Source organism: Micromys minutus, assembly GCF_963924665.1.
Source record: "Micromys minutus genome assembly, chromosome: 18".
Taxonomy (NCBI): domain Eukaryota; kingdom Metazoa; phylum Chordata; class Mammalia; order Rodentia; family Muridae; genus Micromys; species Micromys minutus.
Genome location: NC_137953.1, coordinates 28923275 through 28938544, shown reverse-complemented (window position 1 = coordinate 28938544; position 15270 = coordinate 28923275). Strand labels below are relative to the sequence as shown.

The window sequence follows — 15270 nt, the reverse complement described above, 5'->3', positions numbered from 1 at the left end:
CACACACACATATATATAATCTTTTATCACAGTTACTTTATTTTTAAATTTTAGTTTATCTGTGTGGATATTTTTTAGGCATGGATATCTGTGCATCACATGCATGCCTGGTGTCTACAAATGTCCAAAGAGGGTATCAAGACTCCCTAGAGCTAAAGCTATAGCAGGCTTGTAAGGTGCTGGGAATAGAACCTCGTCCTCTGAAAGAGCAGCCAGTGCTCCCAACCTCTGAGCATCTCTCTAGCCTCTCGTATTGGAAATGACTTTAAACTTCTGGTCTGTCTGCCTTCTCCTGAGTATGCACGGCCACACCCAATTTATGCCATACTAGTAGTGAAACCTAGAGCCTCTTGCCTGCTAAGCATGCATTCCACCAGCTGAGCTATATCCACAGCCCAGGCATGTTTGTGAAACTCAAGCCTAAGATGCTGTATGCAAGAGACTTGCACAGTCACCTCCTTTAAGGATTAATATGCCCATAATTTTAGGAAATTATGGGCATATTAATCTATTTTTGTACCCTATCCTTCCTTGCCCCCAGTTACTTCCAAGACCTTTATTTCCACTGTTTGTGTAAAGAGCAACTTGGCAGCTGGGCAGGGGTGGTGCACACCTTTCATTCCAATGCTCCGCAGGCAGAGGCAGGTGGATCTCTGAGTTGGAGACCAACCTAATCTAGAGTGTGTTTCAGGACAGCCAGGGCTACAGAGAAACCCTGTCTCCAAAAATGAAGCAACAACAAAAGAGCTACTTAGAAGTGATAAGGGATGGGGACACTCAAATATGCATGCAAGTATGTGTATACAACCTTTAAAGACTTAAAGACCCACTGCGGGCAAAGGACCACAGACATGATGAAATCCACAGAGTAGCAGTTTTTCATCTTGAACGTGCATTGTGATCGTTTGAGGGGCTTGTTGAAACACACTACTGAACCCAGTCTAAGAAGTTTTGATTCAGTGGATCCCAGAGCGGAGTTCCCGGATGCTTCTAGAGCACTGTCTAGGTGAATCTGAGAAAGGTTGCTTGTTTATCAACGGGCCTCAAAACTAAGTGAGGAAAAAAGTTGCCCAAGACTTGTAGGCAAAGCAATATCCAGAGTCTCCACAGCCTGGGCTGGGTGAGTCACATCTTATGGACCAGTTGGGAATGTCTATACTGACTGACAAATGAAAATTATGATGATTTCTATCCATGCTACAGTTCTTATGGGGGTGGGGGATAGTTCTGGGTTGGTTCTCAAATGGCCGGGGAGGAGGCAGGCTGGCATAAGAGAGCTAGGTCCAGTTCCCCACCTGTAGTTAATTACCGGTCCTTGGAACTGAGACTATGTGGGCGGAGACCTCGCGTTCAGCTCTCCTGGAGTCTAACGCCAGGGCGGACGCACCGGGAGTGAGGCTCTCTACTGTGCCAAGATCGACGGACCTCTTAGCTATGCAGGATTCAGGTGCCATGTCGTGGCAGAGCCCTGGGATTTGAGCCAGCGAGGATGCTGCGACGAGATGCGACTTCCGCCTCTGGCGATCGGCAGTGGGGGGCGCACCAAGACAGCAGTTCGTGAGCGGTGCTTTGTCACCGCCGCAGCGAGGGGCGGAGGATACAGGACCCGGCCGCAAAGACCGGATGGGACGCCTGACTGGCTCTCAGCTTGAAAGGGACATTTTAGGGGATTGTGCGGCTGCACCTGGTGCCGCTGTGATGGTGAACGGAAGGGATATAGACTCCATGGCGAGTCAGCCTGGGTGCACATTACTCTCCTAGCCCGCAGCGCTTGTTTTCTGGGCTGACATCATTTTCATGTCTCCCTCGCTGCCACAAACTGTTCTACCCACGGTGGCCCGTGGTCACAGCACCCGCACATGGCCAGGGGCACGCAGTTCTTCCACTGCGGGTCCTCCCGTTCATTCTGTTGTGTCAGATCCTCTGATCCCTTAAAAGCCGCAGCCACCCAGGCAAGCATCTTGGTGTTAGGGAACGTGATACAGTTACTGGACCTTGAGGTCACAGGGAAAATGTCCTAACAAAAACATCTGGCTTTTGGAAGCCCCTCGACTTAAGTTAAAATTGTCCATTTCACTTTTAGCTGCGGGCCACTTAGATCCTTTCGATCTCTGAGACCATTTTTCCTCTGCTTACTGGTACCATGAAGCTCAATCAGCTGGGAGGACTAGTCTGGGTTGGGAGGGGACTCTGAAAGTCAGTTTCCACAAATCTCCAAACCAAAGAGGTAGAGAAGCTCTAAGACTGCACAGACCAGTCGGACTTGCTGCCCTAGGCAGACTAAGGAGTGCAGGGATAGTTTTCCCACCCTGTTATCTCTGGTGTTGAATCTCTTAGCTGGGACAAAGGACTGGGAGAGAGGGAGTGTCAACATCCTCCTAGGCTGGGGATCCAGAGAAGACAGAGAGACCAGCACTTATGGGATTGGTTAGGGTCTGAAATTACAGTGGGTCTCTCTCTTATCACTATCAGTGAATGGGGTGGACAGTGGGGAGGGCGCTGTATGGGAAAGTTTGAGCTGACTCAAGTCCTTCAGCACATGGAAAGGATTGCCATTGGAGAAACTTGTAGAAAGCAGAGCAAGCCCTGGGTATGAGGGCACATGCATGTAGTCCCAGAGGCAGAGGCAGGAGACTCACCCAGTTGGGGCTAGCCTGATCTATGGCAGAGCTTCAGGTCCTACCAGCGTAGGCTACACAGCCAGACTCTTATCCCACCCTCCTACCCCTCTGTAAAGTGCAAAGCAATATGCCTTGGTGGCAAAGTACCCGACTAGCATGTGTAAAGCCCCATGTTCTAGCTGCAGAATCAGACTAAAACCCAGGCCAAAAAGAGCAGAGAGAAGCCCTCCCGAGGCTGAGAAAGGAACTCCTGGTGTAATATAGGGATGTGGTAAAAGCCAAGAAGCTCTTGTCTTTATTCAAAAGATGATCAGCCCAAGTCAAGTCCTGCCTTTTAGGGAAGCACCAACCAGACCATCTTTCAGGGTCAGAACCTGGAGGTTTTTAGTGGAGGATGTTTACGAGCCAGGTCACATTATACACCAGCCTGCCCAGTCACTTAGGTTTTGTCCTTTGGACCATGCAATATTAGGATAGTTTAGGGGGAGGAAGCTGCTGTGTAATGAAAGAAATCAACAGCAAAAACCTCAGGTAAATATACATCCCTAAAAATGAATAAGGCCATTTTGCTTGGCTCTAAAGGGTTTATTTAGGGAGAGAAGTTCCAGGAATTGAAGGACCTCTGTGAATTTTTCTAGGGAAAGGATAGCTAGGTATCTAAGGAGATAAGAGGTTAAGAGTGTCAGGGTAATTGGTTGGGTGTGGTGAAAGGCTATATGCCTGTAAATCTTAGCACCCTGGGAGGCTGAGGCAGGATGGTGTCTGTGAGTTGGGGTTAGGCTGGTGGGTTTCAAGTTGCCGTATGTGATTGTGGTTGCCTCTTAAAAACATAAGTGACTGGCCCTGGGAAACCTAGGTCTTTCTTAGAGAAGCACCCAGGGTTGATTGCAATGGTTTGAGCAGATGCCTTAACGTGTCCAAAGTCAGTAATTTATATTGACATTTGGGTGTTCTGAACTTGATCCCAAAGATCTGAGATTCTACCTTCAGGTTCCAATGATCTGCCACATGGCCACACTTGGACACAGTGCCTTTATTTTTGATGTTGCTTTTCTTCTCCTACAGTCCCTTGTACAATCCTCACCCAGCTGCTAGCCCCTATCCTATAGAGGGAGTATTTCCAAATAGTTTATAGCCTTTTTCCCCCTCCCCTGTGGGCTCAAGGGGAATACCCAGTCCTGGGGATTGGACTTCTCATCTAGGAGTGAGGTGGGAGAAAAAAGACCCTGGAGAAAAGCACACACTCAAAGCCCATGGCTGGTATCTCGTGGTAGCCAGGTCAATGTTCTCCCACACAGGTCACAGCCCAGCTTCCAGGAGTTGTCCTGTGAGTTGTCTTCAAGGCAGGGTGGGAGGGTGGGGGAGTAAAATCCTCTTTCTTTTATTTCTCCCCCTTTAGTTTTCTCAGCTGCAAGCCATGGATCATTCATACCCACCGTCCACCCACGTCCAGCAGAAGCTGGAAAACACACATGCATAAGATCATGCTGCCCTCACCACAAGACCCTCTGTCCTCCTGGGAAGACATGTATATTGGGGAGGGGTGGCATCAATGTGGCCAGAAGCCTTTTCTCCAGAGATGTGCTTTTGAGGGTCGGAAGAACCTGCTGAGGCTACAGACCTATCAAGATTTCAGAAAGGCTGTGGGGTGTCACCTCAATGTGAGAGATAGCAGAAGAGATTCCCCAAGGACAGGAAGGAAGAAGACTTAGGATGAGGAGCCTGGGCCTGACACTCAGGCTCTCCCTGGCCATTTGTTAGGACAACTAGTCACCCACAACTGAGGGAGAAAAGGCACTGCAGTCGATCAAAGCTCTTTAAAGAACTCTTATGCAGTGGATGTCAACTAACTTTGTAATTGTAGCAAGTTTCAGAACAGTTATGTTGAAAGAGGCCATGGTACTTTGGTTGGGACAAGGCAGAAACTGGGAACTAGCTATCCTGGCCTTTGTACAGACAGGCACTGAAGGACTCCCTTGGATGGGAGGGAACAGAGTATACTGGACCCATCCAGGCCTTGTCCAAAGGGAAGGGGTTAGCCTCAGGCAAGAAGAGCCTAGGGTGTCAGTCCTAGGCAGGCAGAGGCAGAACAGAGACAGGAAGCCACTAGACTCTGGTTTTTATTAGACTAGGCAAACAGGTCCAAAGGGATATAAGGCAGGATTGGGTACCTCTGGGGTTCTGAGAAGAATCAGGCATTAGGGGGTCATGAAGTACTCAGTTTCTTGTCTCTGATACCTGTGCCCAGAGGCTGAACATTTGTCTTAACTGGACTTTCTAACTGAGCCTCCAGCTAAACCTTCTGAAGAGAAAAGCTGTTCTGTGTTGCCCACTGTAGCTGAACACTGTCTTGAGTTCTCTCAGCACCAACCTTCTCCGGTGCCACCCCGCTGCCCTGGCAAGCCTGGAAGAGGAGTAGGGAATTGGTCTAGATCATTTGATCTCTGGGCGCGTGGAACCTCTGGAGTTTGGCTTCCAGTGAGCCTTTTCTCCCTGGGGATGTTCCCCCAAGGGGTACACTACTCAGTGACCCTGGGCTCTAAAAGAGGCCTGGACAGCTAGCTGTATTGGGACAAGTGGAGCTGGTTGAGTGTCAATCTTACTGTCAGCCACTCTAGCTTTGAAGACCCAGAGTCATGGAAACTTTCAGGAAATATCCCTGTCACACAACCTGGATGGTCAGGGATGACCAGAGGACAGTATCTAGGACAGTTGGACGATTCTTACAATTTAGAAGGATGCTCTCTTTGTTCTTACATTTGACGAAAGAAAAGTTAATTTTTTTTTCCTTAGTCAACTCCCCCCCCCCCAACCCCCGGAGAAAACAGCTAAACCAGCTCCAGGTTCTTGGACCTTTTGCCCTTTGCTTTTCTGCAAAGGATGCTCTGGACACCTCAGGACCACTGCCGATCACGCCCCACGGGCCTCAGGTCATCTAGACAGCTCACACCACCGAACAAGCCACCACCTCTCTGCTGAGCCGGATTTTCATGCGAAGCGAAGCTGTTTCATGTTCAGTGCCCAAGCAAAGCTTCAGATTCCGTTTAAAACAACCCGCTCGACTTATCTCCCCTCGGCTCCCTAGGATTCCCAGCCACCCTCTAGGCCTCCTAGCCGGGGCGGAAGCCAAACCCGCAGCTTTTGAAGTTCAGAGAATTTCAGTCAGCGTTGAGCTGGCGGTGTCTGAGCTCCCAGCAGGAAAAGGACTACAGGTCGGCGGCTGGGCTGCAGGAAAGAGAGTTGCACCGGGGTCGGACTCCACTTAGGCGGCTGTCACCCCCTCTTCGTTTTCGAAGGGTTACCTTGCTTCACGCGCTATTAGAATTTTCCTTCCTTCTTCCGCTGCTCAGTAAATAACCTTCATAATACAACGACAGTGACGATTAAAACACACTTCTCGTGCAGGAAGAAAAACAAAACAAAAACAGCAACACCCCAAGACAAAACAAAACAATAAAAGCTGAAACCGTGTCATTCGCTAGCACTTTTTTCCATCTGCCGTGAAATATCCACCTCCTTTCATGTGAAGTCGGCCAATTTCTGATTTTCGAAGTGACATTTAGTTGAATTTGTTTTCTCCCTTTAAGTGTCGGCATAGGTAGGGTGAGGTTCAGCGGGGACCTAAAAACTAAGTAGAGGGAGTCAGCTTTAAGAAAGCTAGGTTGAAGTCTGCGTGGAATTTGGGGTTGGGGGTGGGCTGAGAAGGGATTTCCAGGAAGCTCAGATCTGGAGCGGGAGAGGAGGCTGTAGCCTTCTGGGAGTCTGAGGCCCCTCCTGGAGATGTAAGGGTAAGCCTGGCTCCATCAGACTGACCCAGGAAGGGGACTGAATGGCACCCCTTGATCTCCCCTCTGTCCTGCTTTCATCTCCAGGGAAGATGCTGAGTGAAAGGGGATCAAACATGGAACGTTCCCATTGAATGCAAAGCTGGGGGCGGGGCAGGGAAGCTCGGAGTGACTCTAGGGACCAGCCTCCCTCAGAGAGGGTGGGCAGGGAAGTGGTGGCTTGTTCATGGGGGGTGGGCAGGGAGAGTGGGCGTCTCACAGGCCCAGCCCTGGAAGATTCTGATTTAGCAGCAGCAGCAGCAGCCCCTAAAACAGATCCAGGAGGTCTAGAGAGGAGAGAGAGAGAGAGAGAGAGAGAGAGAGAGAGAGAGAGAGAGAGAGAGAGAGAGAGAGAGAGAGAGAGGCTATCTCCTCACGGCAGGAACCAGTGCTGGGACTCGACTCTATCTCTGTCCTTGGCCTCTGAAATGTTTCTCTAAATTTCTGGGCTTTCAGTGTTCAGCAGATGGTGGCTTTGGGGGTTCATAGGGAGTGGAAACATTTGCATGGACACCACCCTCCTTGTCCATCTGCCCTTGCTCCCCAGGCAAGGTTAACAAACATTTGCTGCATCAGGAGAGAAATGGAAAGCCGGAGTCGTTTTTCCTAAAGCCCTGGCGCCCTCCTTACTTCCATAATCCAAAATCAGAAAGGCCGAGGGGAAGGGTAGAGAGAACAGGAGCCGGACAGAAGACAGATGACAGTGAGGAAATCATGAAAATTTAGAAGCTGGGGCTTTACCTTGGGACACAGGGAAGCCCGTTCCCCCCTCCCGCCTTCTCCAGCTAAGTGGGCAGGCCACTCACCAGTGGAAAATATTACCGGGGGAGCCAGAGAGGGGGAGCTAAACCTAGCAGGTGCTCACCTTTGCCCCTCAACCCAGCCCACCTGCCAGGCTCCCGAGGAGATCTACTCTTTTTCCAAACACCAAGTCCAGAATTCCACAGACACAGACCCTCACCTTCTCAAAGGATTATCCTAGCCCCACCCCACCTCGCCTGTTTTTGTTTTGTTTTGTTTTGGTTTTTTTTTTTGTTTTTTTTGTTTTTTGTTTTCAGGACATTTCAATGACTTTCTCTTCTACCTTTAGCTTTAGACACGCCTTTTAGAAAACATCTTTTGGGCAGAGCCCAGGAGAGGACTCTGCAAGTTCAAACCAGCTGACACTGTTTGCCCCACATTCTATCCCCAGCTGCCCCCAAACCTCCAGGGGAGGCCAGCACCTTCTACCTGGGGTCTTTCCGTGCTGCCAGAGTAGGGGGTCGGATTGCCAGCACCTTTTCATTAGAACACGCTGACTGTGGCAAAATTCGTTGACTCTGAAGAAATAAATACCTAAAGTACAGACAAAACAAGAAAGGCCAGTCTTAGACCCTTTTCCTAACCGACATACCTGAAGTAGTCTGGAAGACAAGCCAAACCAAAAGATGTTTTCTTCGATGAAGAGCCAACCCGAATTCAAGCCAGGCCATCTAGATAGAGAGAGAAAATTAACAGCAGCATTAGCAACAACTCATTGAACACTTTGAATTTGATCCAGGTGATCTGGGTGGGGAGATATTTTTTTTCTCATTTTTATATCGTGGGACACTGAGTCAGCACACAGGGCCGGTTTTCAAAGGGAAAAAAGGTATCTCTTAGCTCATAGGGAAGAAAAAAATAAAGTTTGGTTCTTACGAAGGAGACAGATGGGGTTGGAGGAATGAGGGAGAAAGGGGGACTGCAGGTTCAAGCCCTCAGACAACTGGGGTGAGGAGTACTTTTTCAGTAGCTTGTAAAAAAAAAAAAATGAAGCCACTTAGAGTGGCAAGTGTTAATACTCAGAAAGCTTGGGTTTGTAAGCAACTTCCAAAGAGCAGCTATGGATTCTTTCATTAGTATTAGATTTAGACACCAGGTTAAGAAAACAGAAGTCAAAACAACAATAAAATACAATTTCAAAAGCGTTTTTCAATTACCAAGTCCTGCTGCCCCTGTGGAACTCGCTGCGCGCCTTAAGCGCTCCCTTTTCTGTGTGCGGAATTCCATTTGCATCCTCTCTGTCTGGGTGTCTCCCTTTCTCAGTGTGTGTGTCTCTCTGTTTTCACACTCTCCTCCCCATTCGAGCGAGGCCCACACCTGGCGCATCACTGCCGAGCCATTAGCTGCGGGTCTCCTTTCATCTTCGCTGTGGCAGACGTTTCTATTTATCCACTTGCGTTGGCCGAGTGGCGTCACCAGCGGTACTGTAATGACGATTGCAGCAGGAGGATGACAGCTTAGAAAGAAGAGGGCAATGGGGCTTCCTCCCAGAGGCGGTGCGGCACAGAGGAGCGCTCGTATCACAAGGTGACCCTAGCTCCCCACTGCCATCTCCGCGGTCGCCATCGACACCACGCTGGGGCTACCCGGCGCCTGCCTTGTTGCCTTAGCTCCTCTTCTCAGCCAAGATCCCAGGGAGCCTGGGGTTAGGAGCTTACTTGGGGGTTTCCCCCCTCCCCGCCTCTGGAGAGTCCGGGGATGGAGAGCCGAAAGGACATGGTTATGTTCCTGGATGGGGGTCAGCTTGGCAGTCTGGTTGGTAAGAGGGTCTCTAATCTGTCCGAAGCCGTGAGCAGCCCGCTGCCTGAACCGCCAGAGAAGATGGTGCCCCACGGTTGCCTGAGCCCGCGAGCCGGCCCTCCGACTTCCCGGGAGCGTGGCGGGGGAGGCCAGGAGGAGGAGCCGGTCGATGGACTAGCAGGCAGTGCTGCAGGGCTCGGCGCCGAGCCACGGTCTGCTGGAGCGGCCATGCTTGGCCCGGGACCCCCAGTCCCTTCCGCGGATAGCCTCTCCGGCCAAGGGCAACCTAGCAGCTCAGACACCGAATCGGATTTCTATGAAGAAATCGAGGTGAGCTGCACCCCGGACTGCGCCACCGGGAACGCCGAGTACCAGCACAGCAAAGGTAGCCACCTTGTCCCTCCGCTCCCCAGTCCGCCCACTGCACCCACAGTTCCCTTCATCTCAGGCCAGGTGGAAGATACTCCTTTCCCTTGGGGCAGGATGGCTGGGGGTTGGGGGAGTGGGGCCGGGGTACCTAAACAACTCTTTGGCTCTCTGCACCATGGCGTGTGTGAGGTCCCTTGTGTTATCCCATTAGTGGGACTGAGAGTGACAGTTGTGCCCAGATGAATGTCAGCGTTGACACAAGTCTTGACTTGAGGGATCCAGAACGCACCCCAATCCCCTCCCCCCACTCCCCACCCCCGAGTTTTGTGGGAATGATTCAGCTGAGACGGAAGACACCTTCCATCGGGTAGGGCAAGATCAAACGCTTGTCCCGGCAGTTTGAGACTTGGAGGGGTGCAAGGCACATGGAGGCGCGGAAGCCAGGAGAATATAAAAGACTGTAAAAACCGTGGCGGACTCTGGTCTCCGGACTGCTGCAGCTCTCCGACCAGTTTGCACGTCGGTCAGAGGTCCAAATTACCTTGTCACTTCCCGGGCCGGCGGCGCCAGGTCGGAAATAGTCCCAATGGTCTAATTGCCTTTGGTCTCCGGTTGCATTTGAAAAGGCGGGGATTGGGCCCTCCCCCTCCCCCTTTCCTTCAGTCTCACTTCTCCACCCAAAGGAAAAGCAGCTGCAGGGGGCTAGAGCCCCACCCTACTCTGGGGTGGGTCTAAGGGGTTGGTACTTTAATTACAGAGCTCCTTCTCACCAGGGGCTAATGGGAGTGGGGGGTGGATAGCTCAGAAGGGATTCTCTCTCTATACCAACAATATCCTACTCCTAGGAATATACATCGGGAACTGGAGCCCATCAGCAGACACACCTCCACAAAACCAGGGGAATGGGTGGAAAAGGCTTGCATCTACCTGTAGGCCTTGGCAGCCACCACAACCTTGTTATGTATCAGTGTCCATCTCCTACCGTCTTATTATCTACCTACCCCAGATTTACCATACTCTGTCTTCACAACCTCTACTCAAAATACACCACTCCTGCAATAGATGAAACCCAACACACATCCCCACACCTGGCACTGGCATCCTGGTGCACACACACAAGAACGAGGAAGTTCACTGCATGTCCAACAATCTACAATACATTAACCTCAAGAATTTAGTGTTCTGGCACATCCTTGTCCATCTCTACCAACACAAGCAGAGAGCTCAGGGAATGCACCCTTTACTGCACCTTGGGGCAAGCGGAAGGGAAAGGAGGTTGGGAGCCTTAAAACCCAGTGAGCCTTAGGTCCAGGTCTTCCAAACAGCCACTTCAAGCCTGCCCCAAACCCTTTCAGTTTCAACATCCAACATCCGGTGAAGCTTCCAGAGCCCCATCAGAATCAGTGACCTAGGAAGCTAAAGTGTTCTCCTTCTAATGCCCCTCCTCCAACCTGAAGTCAGCATTGTTTGTGTGTTTGTGTTGTGTCTCTGTATGTGCACCTGTGTGCTCTGGGCTCCTGTGCAGCGCCAGGCTCCGATGCACTGGGCAGCAGTCCTAACAGTGGCGGCGAGGCCCCCAAGAGTAACGGTGGCAGCGGCAGTAGCTCACAAGGCACCCTGGCCTGCAGCGCCAGTGACCAGATGCGCCGATACCGCACCGCCTTTACCCGGGAGCAGATTGCAAGGCTGGAGAAAGAGTTCTACAGGGAGAACTACGTTTCAAGACCGCGGAGATGCGAGTTGGCAGCAGCCCTGAACCTTCCTGAGACTACCATCAAGGTAGGCTGGGCTAGGATGCTCGAGGCGGCTATGTACCTAGCTTAGTAGGAAGGGAAAGACAACAGCCTAGCTCCTGGATTGCAGCTGAAGAGTCTGGGCCTGGACTCTCCAATCTGGCACATGCAGATTTCCCCTCTGACAATCCATAGTTAGCCACTGCTTCCAAGAGGTCGATTCCGTCCTTTTCCTAGGCAAATAGACTACAGGACAGGTGATTGCAAGTGACAATGACCCTAAAGGACAGGAATGAAAGCGGTCCTAAATCTGTGCCTCCTCAGACCCATCAAGGCAGGCCTTCCTATTATCACCTTCACTCCGGATTGTGATGTCAAGCCCGGTGGGCAGGCCAAGCGGCTCCAGGTCGCCCCAGGGTTTCCATTTGGGATGGCGGTGGGTGGCCTGCCCTTGTTAGCTGGAGTTGCTTTTGACTCTTCTCCCCCTTGATATGGGGATTGCCCTGACACCCCACGTACCCCAGAGTTGGGCCTGGCGCAGTCCTCCAAACCACTTCTCTTCCTCTTCTCAGGTGTGGTTTCAGAACCGTCGCATGAAGGACAAGCGACAGCGGCTGGCCATGACGTGGCCGCACCCGGCAGACCCCGCCTTCTACACCTACATGATGAGCCACGCGGCGGCCGCGGGTGGCCTGCCCTACCCCTTCCCGTCGCACCTGCCCCTGCCCTACTACTCGCCCGTGGGCCTGGGTGCCGCGTCCGCCGCCTCGGCCGCCGCCTCGCCCTTCAGCGGTCCCCTGCGCCCGCTCGACACTTTCCGCGTGCTCTCGCAGCCCTACCCGCGACCCGAACTGCTGTGCGCCTTCCGCCACCCGCCGCTCTACCCCGGGCCGGCGCACGGACTGGGCGCCTCGGCCGGCGGCCCCTGCTCCTGCCTCGCCTGCCACAGCGGCCCGGCCAATGGGCTGGCGCCGAGGGCCGCCGCCGCCGCCGCCTCAGACTTCACTTGTGCCTCCACCTCCCGCTCGGACTCCTTCCTTACTTTCGCCCCCTCTGTGCTCAGCAAGGCCTCCTCCGTGGCGTTGGACCAGAGAGAGGAGGTGCCCCTCACTAGATAAGGGGGCGCCCTCAGGGCTGCCAGCTGCAGGACGTCATGGGGTGGGGGTGGAGGAGCCTTCGAGAGTCCTCCAGAGTCCCACTTGTCACCTCTCTTCTCAGATGAAGAGGGGAAAGGAGGTGGGTGGGGGACACCGTAAAGGACTCGGCCTAGAAGATCCGGGAGCCCCAGAAGCGCAGTGAATGTTGCCGCTTGGGAGCAAGAATGGGGTGGGAAAGCTGAGGTTGAGACAGCTTCCCCTGGGATGGCCAGGCTTTGCCATTCTCCACAGACACCACAACCCTGTCAGAGGTTGAGGCCTTGGTTCAACAGCTCAGCGGCCCTCCCACACCCCTTGTACCCTTCACCTGCTCCCCCTCCCCGCCCCAACTCTCCTGTCAAGGGCAAGCATTGTGGAGGGAAATCACTGTTTCTTGGAACAAAATGCTGTGTATGCAGAACAGGTAGAGATTAATCTTCACCAGCTTTTCCAAAGCATGGCAGGGGGCTTGTTGATGGTAACATACCAGCCATTTAAGGGAGAGATGATTTACTGCCACGTGCATCTTGCACACAGGGTTGCACTTGGCAAGGAACCTGGGGGCCGTCTCACCTTCCCAGGCCTCCATCACAAGGCATCTTCTGGTTCTAGCTTCTACCAGCCCCTGACCTCTTTCCCTCTTCCTTGGCTTTGTGACATCTCACAACCTGCAGCTCCAGCCTTCTCCCTTTCCGGTTGACATTGACAGGGAAGCTGCAGAGGCTCCAGGGTCCCTAGGCAGCTTCTGTGAGGTGGACCTCTTCTCCCTTAACCCAGCACACAGCCTGATTAGCAAGTGATGTGTGGGGAGGGTTTTCGAATGTTGAATGTATGTGTATGATAATGATCACCACTCTGCTGGGCCACGGAGCCTGGAGCTGAGCATTCTAACAAGGCGCCCAGGGAAGAGCTTAGGGAATGGAGACTTCTTACTCTCTTCTCGCATTATCTCCCCCAAATTGCCACAGGGCCTTGGCTTTCAGCTGCCAGCACAAACCTTCAGCACCTCTGGAGGACCCTGTGTCTCCCTTCACCGGGGTTTATTGGGAAGCCACGTATAAACTCCTGTGTTCATTCTTATAGCCAGAGTTTGAGGAAAAGGACAACTTCAATCATCCAATGCAAGCCTCACTCCACTGGGAGGGAGTGGTCCTTCCTGTAGGGAATGAATTTGGTTTGGTTTGGGGTTTTCCTTTGCAGCCCAAAGAATTTGCTGTTATGATTTGTTAACCATATTGCAATAAAAACCGAACGTGATTCTTACTTTAGCCTTTAAGCATAATTTATTTATTCATTTAATTTATTATTTTTTTTGTGGCATCGGGAAGCATGTTTGCTATTTTCAAACTGCTGATTTAACTACTATGGGCGTGTCTAGGGAAAGAATGAAGGAGATGGGTTCACAAAGGGGTCTCCTAAGTCCCTGTTGGGCATTAGCTGGACCCAAAGAGACATGGCAGGAAGAAAGAAGGCTGTCTTCCAGCTGCCTGAGTTTGTCTAGGGCTCATCTCTTTGATGGATGGATCCTTCCGTTGCTCCAATAGGGACTCCAGAGCTGCCATCTCCTTCCTCCAGCCTGAAACCCCCGATGAGATAAGTCAGTAAAGACAGGTACTGGACCACTGCAGAGAGCAGTGTTTGCTGGTGGAGTTGGGCCTCCATCCACGCATAGAAAGAAGTGGCAGTGTGAGGGTTGGGATGGCCCTAGAATAGTTCATTCTCGTGCTAGACATCCTACCTGGAGGATGGAATTCTGGCACTTCGGCTTAGGGCTAGGTGGTACTCAGCTGTCCCGGGCCTACTCAAGAGTGACTCATTCTGAAGGCTCAACAGCCTTCTGGGAAGCTAGGAAGGGAAGGTTCTCTGCTGGGCAGCAGGAACTCCACACATACCCTCGGCGCTCTTGTATGCTGTGGCCCCTGCGTGGAGCCTTCTACCCAGCAATGGTTCTCCTTCTCTACCTGTCCCCAGGCCCTAGAAGTTGCCTCCGAAACCAGGAGCTCCCCAGTGCCAAATCCCAGCAAATTTTGCAGTTGTTCCACATTGGGCAGAGATTGCTTGCGACAGGTAAATGGGCTGCAGGTTGCCTTAATGCCAGGCGTATTTTCAGTTAATAGGGAGGGAAAATGAGGTGTCTGCAGCGATATTGGAAAGTACAAGATCGATGATCCGGCCTCGTGTCCAATCAGCAGCCTTTAATTGACTGTATTTTCTGGGTAATTGAGCCTCTCTTCCTCCAAATTGAAGTGGAAGATATAACAATACATCTTGCCAGGAGGAATTACTCATTACTTCATAATGAAATTTCCCTTTTGCCAAGGTTTGCGGTTTGGCAGTAGGCACAACTCACTCTATGACCACCCGCCCCCTCCCCAGCTTAGCTGGCCTGCACCAGACTGTGCCATCTGGCTTGACATGGCCCGCTTTGGTTGGGAGAGCAGAGTTGACTATGAAGGTACTGCCTGTCTCTAGCATCATCTAGATCAGAGAGGACAGACCAGGCAAGAAGCCTAATGTGGGATTGTTTGGGGTTTTGTTTTCTTTTAACTTTTGAGTATCTTGTCTTAACAGAACCCTGCTTGGCAAGGTCCCATTTTGCCTGAAGCTCTGAGCTGTGCCCAGCAAACGGTGGCTAGGGTGCACCCATGAATTTCAGGTCTTAATCTCTCCCTCTCCTCCCCTGACACACACACTGGGCTTTGAGATTCTGAGTGCAAGATTATGCTCAACAAAGTTTCACATTTCATTTCCCCCTGCGGCTTCTGAGCCCTGGCAGAACCTGCAGGTCTGAAAACTGGGACCAGCGCTCAGCTTGGGTTTGCCCAGATCTGCAAGACTAACCACTCAGCAGACCAAGTGTGCGCAAAGCCTGGGCCGTCGCTGGCTTGTTAACGTGTGATTGATTGCCTTATTAAAGCGTGTTCTTGTAAGTGTGACCAAACTGATTGCATTGCATATGTTTGGGATAATGCTCATTTTAAACAACAGGATAAAGCGGATGAGCTCGGCAGAGCCTCGAAGACGAAATGATTCCGGCCAGCAGTTC

At 51.8% G+C, this 15270-nt stretch overlaps 1 protein-coding gene across 1 annotated transcript; it reads left to right on the top strand.

The window, feature by feature from the left end:
- Positions 1-8944: 8944 nt before the first annotated feature.
- Positions 8945-12206, top strand: EVX1 (even-skipped homeobox 1; the record flags this gene model as incomplete). Its single annotated transcript, XM_080932026.1, has 3 exons — positions 8945-9371; positions 10881-11134; positions 11661-12206. 3 exons carry the CDS (start codon positions 8945-8947, stop codon positions 12204-12206), a joined length of 1227 nt encoding a protein of 408 aa, XP_080788152.1.
- Between the last annotated feature and the right edge of the window lie 3064 nt (positions 12207-15270).